Source organism: Eptatretus burgeri, chromosome 15 (genome assembly GCF_056783735.1).
Source record: "Eptatretus burgeri isolate ZD-2024b chromosome 15, Ebu_testis_v1, whole genome shotgun sequence".
Classification (NCBI taxonomy): domain Eukaryota; kingdom Metazoa; phylum Chordata; class Myxini; order Myxiniformes; family Myxinidae; genus Eptatretus; species Eptatretus burgeri.
In genome coordinates, this window is record NC_140975.1 from 16,117,320 (window position 1) to 16,129,025 (window position 11,706).

The window sequence follows — 11,706 nt, forward strand, 5'->3', positions numbered from 1 at the left end:
GAATCATTTGGACATTACATACTTTGCTTCATAAACTTTATTTGAAAATAAATTTTTATTAAAAATCAAAATGGGGAGGGAAGAGCGTTGAGAAACCAAAATGTTCCTTCCTCATATTACCGTATGCTTTCAACATTTTACCTTTTGGTTACCCACAACTACAAACGTCGGACTCAACTCGATTTATCTCATGTTGCCACATCTCATGCATCTCCCACCCAAAACCCCCTCCACAAACAGAGACCGACAGTCTCTCATATCACTGTCAGAACTGCTGCTGTTTGGCAATACACCCACCACCTGCACCTTTAAATAAGTAAACGTGGGGTAGCTCTGGTGGTTTAAAACCGCAAAAGTTAATAAAACAAAAATGACACACTTACTGTCACAAATATCACGAAAAAAACTTGGCAAGCAAATAAAACTGGTTCCATGGCAGTCCACCCCCCCCACCTTTTTCTCTTCCAAACAACCGAATACAATGAAAGCAACCACAATGCATCATCAGAATATGGATGACATCAGAAGTGCCCCAATTGTTAAATCAAATTAAATACAAGTGGATATCATTCTGAAAACTTGCTCATTTCTGAGAAACCTATCTCATAAATCTCTTTGAACACAAAATACCGTGATGCTGGAGGCTTACTGCCCAAGCCCGTTTGTTGTCTTAGACCCCAGTGATGTCACAGACCAAGAGTGTTGGAATTTATCTTGAATACTTTTAGAACTATCATATATAATAATGAGACTGAAGTTGACAAAAACTCAGTTACGTTTGATTGATCTGCCAACGACTGATTGATACACGCCAACTTGTGAGGCATGTTGTAACACTTTGAGTAAAGGAGTACGATGCTTTGAACATGTGACTATCTGCAAATATTATCACCAGCTATACATTGCAGAAGTTAATAAATGGACTTTTGTCAAATTCTCATCATGGGTGAACACACAAATAATCAAGGGCGAGTTTACTTCTCAACTACGCGCAGATGCATACTTTATGATCAAGAGAGCAGTTCGCTCAATGAGAAACAAATGATCTGTTTTGTATCGAGGTCGAAAAACTTGTCTCTTCAGGTGAGAATCTTACAGGTGAGAAAACTAGCAGAGGTACCCACACCTTATGCGGAAGGAATTTAGACTTTAGATCCAAAAAGATAATTTGTAATACTGTCTACCACCAGGTGGTGCTTTCCATTATACATTTGCAGAGAATTGGGGTCTTCCCTCCACTCCAAACCCCCTACCCTGCAGATTTGAAGATGTTTTCTTGCATCTCCATTTGCCAAGAGGATTCCAATGGTGTGCAATATGATGGGGATACTACCGGTGGGGGCCGGTTCTATTGATGGACAGACAGACAGACATACAACCTCTCTCTCTCTCTCTCTCTCTCTCTCTCTCTCTCTCTCTCTCTCTCTCTCTCTCTCTCTCTCTCTCTCTCTCTCTCTCTCTCTCTCTCTCTCTCTCTCTCTCTCTCTCTCTCTCTCTCTCTCTCTCTCTCTCTCTCTCTCTCTCTCTCTCTCTCTCTCTCTCTCTCTCTCTCTCTCTCTCTCTCTCTCTCTCTCTCTCTCTCTCTCTCTCTCTCTCTCTCTCTCTCTCTCTCTCTATATATATATATATATATATATATATATATATATATATATATATATATATATATATATATATATATATATATATATATATATATATATATATATATATACATACTGTATATACACATACATACATACATACATATATACAAGCCGGAAGACGACATGGGTGGTCGCTATATAATTGCATACTAGTCATAGTTTTTGACGGATCGGGCTGAAATTTTTTGACAAAGAGGTTGATTATAGTCCGCATAAAAGCGCGGACGCCGATTTTTGATTTTCGAAAAAAAAAAAATATAAAAATATTTTTCGGATTTTATCAAAAATTTCAAAGTCCTGTTGCTGGACAACGGTGGCGTCCATAGGAACGGTGCTCAAAACCATACAACTAGATCCTGGTATGAACCTACCAGTCAGGTTTCATCAAAATCGGTTGACTCCTCTGGCCTCCAGAGCTGTGGAGTCTCCAATGGAGGCCCTCCAGAATGATGGATGCCTTCCAATGGAGGCCCTCCAGAATGATGGATGCCTTCCAATGGAGGCCCTCCAGAATGATGGATGCCCTCCAATGGAGGCCCTCCAGAGTGCAGGCCTTCCAGTGGAGACCCTCCAAAGCAGATGATGCCTGTATATAATCAAGTCTGGTGTCTCACCCAAACAAGACAACTCAAATGATAATAAACAGCTTCTGCACTACTTGTTGCACTGTAAATGTGAAAATGTTGGACCAGCATGAACATACATCAATGTCAGCTTTTTTTAATTGCAACTCATATTTCCATGAAACTCAAACTTCCTTCTATGAAGACGACCACCGACATCGTCCATTTGCTTTGTTAAACTGCAAGAGTCGGGTCGTACCGAGTGAGCACCTTTAATTGCTTCGATGAAGTGCAAGGTGTTTTCGAGCAATTATTTATAGCTCATTTGGTTGGCTATCTATTTGTTATGTATGTATGCATATACAAATATGATGCACTTTTTACGGGCAGTGCCCTCTCCACACTTTCCCTCCCCACACTTTCCCCTCCCGTATGCTCCATACGTGCCTCCTCTTACTCCCTTCTCCTCCAAAACAAACTTTTTCCCCTTCCATCCTCACCCCCCAACCATGTGTACGTCCTCTTGGGCACCTGGTCGATCACCATCGCTCATTCTTATTTCGCTCTGTTTGAGACTGATTAGAAATAAATATCCTGTGGTGTGCGGCTGGAAGTAACCCAACCATTTTTATTGCTGTTTCATTGTTTGTTCAACTTTCCGTTCACTGTCTCAGACATGCTTAGTCAGGGAAAGTTTGTGTTTGCCATGGCTGATTGTGCTCGCCCTGATTGCATTGTGGTTGTGATGTCACCGTTGCCCAACGCGACATGCTGTTGGCAACATACGCTGATCGAGAGGTCATCCTCCGTTATATCGATTACAAACCTTTTATTCACCTGGCTCCATTAAATGATCCTTTGCAGGAAACAAAGTAAATAAATAAAAATTGCTATTAATGCCGAGCGGCGTGTTTGGATGTTGTATGCCCCAGGTGGACGGGTCTAGCCACAACAGGCCAAGACTGTTGGGGTATAACAAGGCCTTGAAATTTATTGGCACACTGTGAGAACCATCTTTGTCTTAACAACACCCAGGTCAGCTGGTGTTGCGTTACAAATGTCGTACTTTGTTCTGTGATGTATGTCTTTTGGCATATTTGAAGAGGCTCGTTGTTATCACAAGTCGTCAAAATGGTGGTGCATCACCATCTTGTGTCATCCCCACCATAATCATCATCTTTTCTGCTCCTCCCCCACCCCCACCCCAATCACATTAACCCCACACAACCCAACCCTCTTACTTGCAGGTTTCCTCCCCTTCACTCTCTCCTGTCTTTCTTTTGTTTGATTTTTCTTTGCTTGTTGGATTCAACTGTTGCCCCTACTGTCATTACGTTGCCCCTACTGTCAGTGCGTTGCCCCCACTGTCAGTGCGTTGTCTCACTGTCATTGCGTTCCCCCACTGTCAGTGTGTTGCCCCCCCCCCACTGTCAGTGTGTTGCGCCCCACTGTCAGTGCGTTGCCCCCACTGTCATTACGTTGCCCCACTGTCAGTGTGTTTCCCCACTCTCAGTGCATTGCCCCACTGTCAGTGTGTTGCCCGACTCTCAGTGTATTGCCCCCACTGTCTGTATTGCCCCACTGTTAGTGTGTTGCCCGACTCTCAGTGCATTGCCCCCACTGTCAGTGCGTTGCCCCACTGTCAGTGCGTTGCCCCACTCTCAGTGCGTTGCCCCCACTCTCAGTGTGTTGCCCCCACTCTCAGTGTGTTGCCCCACTCTCGGTGCATTGCCCCACTCTCAGTGCGTTGCCCCCACTCTCAGTGCGTTGCCCCACTCTCAGTGCGTTGCCCCCACTCTCAGTGCGTTGCCCCCACTCTCAGTGCGTTGCCCCCACTCTCAGTGCGTTGCCCCACTCTCAGTGCGTTGCCCCCACTGTCAGTGCGTTGCCCCCACTCTCAGTGCGTTGCCCCCACTCTCAGTGCGTTGCCTTTTTGCCCTCAATCACCTCGTTCTCCCATGAGCCTCGATCTTTACAAGCCATATCAAAAGGATTCTCGTTGCTCAAGACCAGATTTTTTTTGTTGTTGTTATTGCCCCCCTTTCCACCCTCTGCCCACCGCCCACAACAACCAGTGTAACACCAAGTAGCTTACACATTCGAAGTTTGGCCACTCGCCATGTAAGCTCCCCACCATAAACTTGTTAGGACATCCCAACCCTTCAACCACACCAAGGGTGGAGTACCAAGGTGGTTCCCACCTCTTCCTCCCCCCCCACCCCACCCCCAAAAGTGTTTTTCTAACTCCTCAGTTGGTTTCCAAAGCATGTTGGCTTGATGTGCCTTCACAATCTATATCGTGAGGCGTGATAGAATGTAGTTGTACGTAATAATAGTAGTTATTACCACGACCTGCATGAAAGACTTGAAGCAAAATTGTCGATATCATTGTGACCACTCCTTGGCTTTTTTCACAAGATCTTGGCTATTCGTTGTTCACCTTGGCATCTTGGTTTTCTATAGGTTTTCTTGGCGTATAGCTTTTCTATTATCATCACTTTTCCGAAACCTTGTGAATTCTTGGCTCTTTTCATTGGCTCACCTTGGCATTTATGAAAATGAGGACTGGTCACACTGGATGAGATGTGAAGCAACTGCAGGAATTTATCGACGTCGCTTCTTCTCTCAATTCACAGAATTTTGTTCTTGGACATCGAGTAAAGTTCGCAAAGGTCAACAAAGACATCAACTTTCGAATGCTCACCAAGTGGGTGATCTACACACCGAAAGAAATAGGAACAAATTTTGTCCTGTTCCCTTCTTCTTTATAGGTCCTTGGCATCCCTTTTTCTTCCCTTACACGTTTTACTTTTCTTGCTACCCCCCTCCACCCAAAACACCCGATAACTATCTTCTCTGTCGCATCTCCCCTTCTTTGATTTTTTCCACATTTTCTTTTCTCAAAGCAGCCCCTGCCCCCCTTCACCCTCGATCCCAACGCGACTCCTTATTTTGCCTTGAAAAAGGCTAGGGAAAACTGATGTCACCGCAAAGTCTATGAACAAGACTCGAACCTCCCCAACGTCACCTGGCCAGCTGAGAACGAGCAAAAAACGTGCAGGAGTTTCCAGTGAGCACCAGTGGAAAGCAACGATAAGACAAAAATCGGAGATTTAAAAATAAAAAAGGCTAAGTACACCTACACACACTCGGGTGCTTTATCTCTCTCTCTCTCTCTCTCTCTCTCTCTCTCTCTCTCTCTCTCTCTCTCTCTCTCTCGCTCTCTCTCTCTCTCGCTCTCTCTCTCTCTCTCTCTCTCTCTCTCTCGCTCTCTCGCTCTCTCGCTCTCTCGCTCTCTCGCTCTCTCGCTCTCTCGCTCTCTCGCTCTCTCGCTCTCTCGCTCTCTCGCTCTCTCGCTCTCTCGCTCTCTCGCTCTCTCGCTCTCTCTTTTTTTTCTCTCTCTCTCTCTCTCTTCTCCATTTCTTTGGAGACGCGATAAGACCCAAAGGTGTGCGTCACGGTGGCAAAACCTGTTAATCATAGCCTTCCGCGACCACTTTTTGTCGATCGCCGCACGCCAACTGCAATCCCGCGAAGAAACCTGGTACTAGTTACGCACGATCGGAGCCGTGGGGAAAGTTATCGACATTCCGTGCCACTGTGTCCCTTCGGTTTGTTGTGTCCAGGCAGACTCGCTATCCTCTTCAGCCATCTCCCTGATGAGTAACGCAAAATAAAATGATCGATGCAGACTATGTGACTCATCGGGATGCTTTTTCTCTCTTGTTTTTTTTTTTCCCTCCAAACTTATTTTGACAGTGCAATCTTCCCGTTTTGTGTTTTTGTTGTTGGTGATGGCATCTTCGGGCATTCCGATCGAAGGAGTGTTCTGATCTGCGTTTCCAAGTTGCTGTTGTCGTGTGTGCGTAGTGACTAGTCCTGACTCGGCGGTCTAATCAAATGTTTGGTTTAATTTCAAAGGCATATCTTTGTTCGACGTACCGTACATCCAGTTTTTGGGCTTTCATGAGGCCACAGATGTGGGAAGCTGCAAATTTCTCATCGGCAGAAACCACGGGTAGAAACTTGCAAGATGTTCTCACTGCTTTTGCCATTTATGCTTTCATCAGGGATGATAAGACGATGAAAGCGAAAAGCCTCTCGAGGCAAATGGCTCGGGAGATAAATTCATTTGGTATTCTTGCCCGTCATTTTTATTGTTATTACCTCCATCACCGAAGGCGAAGGAGGTTATGTTTTCACCCCTTTCTGTCTGTCTCTTTGTTTGTTTGTTTGTTTGTTTGTTTTGTGTACGGATCTGGATGAAATTTGGTGGACAGGTTGGGTGTGTGACGAGGACAAATTGATTACATTTTTGGGAAGATCCAGATCCGGTCCGGCTGCTGTAATTTTTTTTTTTTTAATGATTCTTCACCGTTGAGAGATGGGGCTAAAATGATATATAGCACAATATCTCAAAAAGTTGTGGACGGATTCGGATGAAACTTTGTGGACGCGGGTGTGTGGCAAGGACGAATTGATTTGATTTTGTTGAAGATCCGAATCCGGATCCGGATACGAGAAGTATTTATTTTTTTCAATGATTCTTCACCATTGAGAGATAGGGCTCAAAAACGATACAGTACTGCATAGCATGATGTTTCAAATGATATATTGGGCCCGATATGTTTTCATGGATCAGGCATTACGTGGTGGAGGTATGCGCACATCCAAGTGCCCTTCCATTTGTGAATAAAGCTCATCGAGGAAGTTTGTGATTTCTGAGAGGGTTGCAGGAACTGAGTGAATACATGACTGTGATGGAAAGACTAAAACGACACTAAATTGGAGACTAATCCATTGTTTGTTTGTTTTTACCTACAAGAGTGAGATGACAAAAGGTAAAAAGGCAACAAACTGGCAGTGGGACCACAGGTGGTTGCAGCAGTCAAAGGAATGAACTGATAAGAAATGAGAAGGAGAGGAAGCACAGGTACCTGCAAGTAAGAGGGCTTGGTCAGATCGGGTTCATGGGGGTAGAAAGAATTGTGGATAGACATGGGTGATGACATGAGATGGTGTTTCACTGCCAACTTGAAACCATAGAGGGAAGGGTGAGATTAAACCACCTTGGGAAGGCTGTTTAACCTGGAGAGTTTCCTAAAGAACGCACGAGTCTCGGAGGAGTTGGGGGAGGTTCGGAGGGTTGCGAGAGCATGAGAGGTTGGACCGGTGGAGAGGCCGTAACAAATAGGGGCCGCAGACCTGCCTGCAATATGAGAGCAACAGGCCTTGTGCATCGCCTTCATTGCGGAAGATTCAAAATTATATCGAGAGCTTTAGATTTGACGTAATTGGACGATCCGTCCCAGATTGTTTGGCGCACATGCGCAGAAACCCGAAGTAACTGAGCAAATCGTGACGGCCTGTTCGTATTTCCTTTCTCCCAGATACGGATTGTAGAACGAAACGACTAAAAACAAAAAAAAACTTTTGGAGAAGCCAAAAGTACTTGAAAGCACGCGTGCCTGCGAGAAAAGGGTGTGCCTCTGCACAACGACAGTTTGAGAACCCCCTGATGAACTCGTCCAAAAAGTTGATATCTCACAGTTCGCAATGCAAAAACTACCGCCGATGTCCACCTGTGAAAGGCTGAAGGTTTCCTCGATGGATGCGTTCTAACCAGACCTTCGTGCTTCTGAACACCGACGGGAAGGTCATTTCGGGGGCTTGTCGATGCACAGGGTAAATTTAAAATGATGGTGTTTATTATTAATCATGTTTGGTGTCGGGGTGGGAGTGGGAGTTCTATCGGCTGTGAGTGCCCCTTCAGTTAATTTTTTTGTTTGTTTGTTTAGTTCCTGGGCCACAAGATAAATTATACTTGATCTTTTCATCGATTGCAGAAAACAGAAGTGTGTGTGCGTGCGTGCGTGTGTGTGCGTGCGTGTGTGCGTGCGTGCGTGCGTGCGTGCACGTGCATTATAATTATGTTTGTGTGCATTATAAACAGTAAATGATAGAAACCCAATCGACTCCTATCATCCATGGATATTTCTCGTAATATTCCGATTTGCATTCAGGAACACAACAATTATGGTTAACCACTCTGAAATTACCACTCGAGCGTCCAAATTCTGAAAATTGTGTTTAAAAGACAATTTGAATTGCAGATTTCACGTAACAATGAACAGCAGGTTAAGAGCGTCCGTCGAGCATTGCCGAGTCGGTGTACCACACATGCAGCGCATGCGCAAAAGGCCTCATTTAACATTCATACATCATTTTGAAAGTTCGTGGACTGCATGATAATAGAACAACCAATCCCGTAGGTTGGCAACCATAGTGCAGGCGAGATGGGCCTATTGACCTTCTCCTGCATTAAAGTTCCCTGTAGGGGAACTCCGATAAAAAAAGGGTTGTGAATAATTTGTAATAGATTTATTAATCTTTCTTGTATTAGGAAGTCCTTGAACTTTAGGATGTTCAGGTGTCGTCCCTGAAGTTTGTTACAAGGCCTTTAAACTACCTTTGCTTCCAATTCTGATGCCAAAACAATTGGTGTAATTATTAGTCAATTGTTCCCTCAGATGGACATTAAAGCTGGGTAAATATCCCAACTCCCAAGGTATGCCTGGTGTCGGCTTAATGGTTCGGGTGGTGGGCTTTGGATCCTAGGGTCCTGAGTTTAAATCCCGCTCAGCTGTTGAATTAATATCAGGTGGGGTTTACTCGACCTGTCTTCCTTCTGAGGTTGGCAAAATGAGTGCCAGCTTGCTGGTGTACTGTGGCGGAGTGGCGACCCGTCCAGGATTGTGCCCAATAGCCAAGGAGACTGCTTAAGCAGCACCAACGCTCTGCACAGAGGATGATCCCAATCTCCTCCTCCTCCCAATGTGTCTTTCATGAAGAGTCAGCGAGTTATTACCATCATACCATATAATTCATGCCCAAATCACTTTCAATTGAACATCAGGGTTTGGGCCAAAAACTTTCCCTGCTGACCGCACATATAAGTTTGGAGTAATTGGCGTGGTACTGGTAGTAGTAGTAGTAGTAGTAGTAGTAGTAGTTGATGATGATATTACCATGATCACATATGTTTTATTTTACTACAATAAAGCACACAACCTGGTGTTGGCTTAGTGGTTAGGGCAGCGGCTTGGGATCCCAGGGTCCCTGAGTTCAAGCCCCGTTGGTTGCTGAATTAACACCAGGGGGTTGACTCAGCCTGTCATCCTTCCGAGGTCGGCGAAATGAGTACCATTGTACTGGTCCCGGTGTATGCCCCGGTTAGAATAGGTGTACCGTATCCCTGTGTGTCGTAAGAGGCGACCAGGGTTGGCGTCAGGAAGGGCATCCGGCCATAAAACATTGCCTCAAGAAAAAGCCCAACCCCTGCCCGGCAGGGAAAAATGGCTGTAAAAACGGTCAATAAAGCACACAACCATGCCCACCATTTCACAATGGCATGACTTGTTCAGGGCGTTTTATGATCAGGGGGTGATTTTCTTGGGGTTTGGAAGCTTTTTTTTTCCTCCTCAGCTCGTAAGAAAACAAAAACGAAGGATTTCTGAAAAACAAAATTATGGAACTTTTATTTATTTATTTATTTACTTAGCTCAGTCTGAGGTTCTAATGCCACCTTTCTGGAATTTCCTAAAATTTGAATTTCTCCACTACCCAATTATAATTAAGGACATGTTGGAAGATCGAATATTCCGAATCTTCATGATGACTTCATTGTGCTCGAACTAGTTTCTGTAATTCAGTCTTCAGAGACGCCGTTATTAAAAACCCAGGCAAATTGTCGGATCGTTTTGTTTTCAGTGTTTTAAATTTTCTAATCAGATCGTTGGTATTTTTTTATTTTTTATTTTACAGCAGATTGTGTTGTTTTGTCATTTTCCTCGTTTGTTGTTGTTGTCGTAGTATTTCAGATCTGTGAGTGTATAAAACTTGACCCAGGTGTTATTCCCTCTTGTCTATCAAGGATGATGCACGGCCAACGAGTCACACGATGAGGCAGTATACTTCAAAGTGATGCTTGCCTTGCATGACAGGTAGCCAGGAAGGATAGCGGAATGGTTCGAAAGGAGACGGACGTACTCTTTGGTGGTGAAGGAAAGAATGAGTTCACCACTTATTGACCTTTCCACTATTTTTTTTTCTTCTTTTCTTTGTGTATTTTCACCCCGTTAAATGTGGGTGTGCTTTGAGGTGGAAAATGTAAACCCACTGTTGACCATCCAAATGTCCTTTTTATTTTACCTCATATTATCGTGAACGGGTCAGACGTGAGTGGAGATTATATCAATCGATCGATCTATCTCTTCTATCACGCTGTTCCTTTTTATTTATTTTTAAATTTTTTTAAGGGTTAAAGCTGTTGATCACATGGTGCACACCCAACACTCAGTACTTTGGACTTTTCATCTCCAAGGGATGACCTATTGCACCAAGTCCTGCAGCCTCCATTAGTAAGATATGTCTACTTAACTTGGTGTTTCTGCTTTGATTACATTCTAGCTTTACGAATCCCTCTGGGAGGATCAAACGTAACTGTGACTTACGGTCGACTTTTATTGGATTTGTTCTTTTTGTTTTTGTTCACCAGTTTAGCAAAGTTTAGCAATTTTGTTATTTACTAGTTTAGCAATTTTGCTTTTATTATCTATTTGTTTGATTTATTTTATTTTGCAGAGCTGGCAGGATAGCCGAGAGGTATCCACACTCATCTTTGAGCTGTTTAGCCTGGGTTTGAATCCCGACGTGGTTATAAACTGTCAGTCTGGTGTTTAGCAGGTAGAGTGATTAATCGATGTGTTTGCCGTCCTTTGGATCGACGTTAAACTGGATGTCCCGTCTGCCGGCATCAGTCGGTGATGTTAAAGATCCCACCATGTCTTTGGCGAAGAGTTGGTGAGTTATCACCGGCACCATGGCCAAATTACAAATTCCTGCTCTAACCTACTGGGGGGCACTGCATCAGTAGCACAGCTGCACCCCAAGCAAATGATACTACCCACAGCCGTGTGCTGCATTCGAAAGACGAAGAAGAGGTAGGTGAGCTATCGGCGGCACCCTGGCCAAAATTCCAAATTCCTGCCCTGACTTCCAATGTCGGAGTGGCGACCCGTCCGGCATTGCATCCCGAGCCAAAAACTGCTTTGGCAGATGTATAGAGCATGTATAGAGTACATGATGATGATGATGATGATGAGGATTTGTTTTATTTTGCAGCCACGGACCGGGCGGTATGGAGACTGGCCGAGAGGCAGCCAACTGTTACAGCGGTGATGGTTGCGGCGGCACGGCAGATTTTGTATACGAAGCATCTCGACATGCCGCCACTGTATTGGGAGAATTGCATGCACAGCGCGAGCACAGGTTGCTGTGCGACGTGGCAGTCCGTGCCGGGGGACAAGACTTCCCTGCTCACCGCGCTGTACTTGCCGCCGCTTGCGATTTCTTCCACATGGCACTTGCCACCCAGTGTGAGCCCCATCCTGTCCTGCAGCTACCGTCTGAGGTGACTGATCCACCATTTTGCCCTC

The 11,706-nt window shown here is 44.7% G+C and overlaps 1 protein-coding gene across 2 annotated transcripts in view; it reads left to right on the plus strand.

The window, feature by feature from the left end:
• The window catches only part of LOC147011621 (transcription regulator protein BACH2-like), an 81,661-nt gene that overhangs the window by 28,234 nt on the left and 41,721 nt on the right, over positions 1-11,706 (plus strand). For both annotated transcript variants that reach the window (XM_085855830.1, XM_085855829.1), the window contains exon 2: positions 11,393-11,681. In XM_085855830.1, coding sequence (XP_085711956.1) covers positions 11,393-11,681 — 289 coding nt within the window. The remainder of the gene's footprint in view (positions 1-11,392; positions 11,682-11,706) is intronic.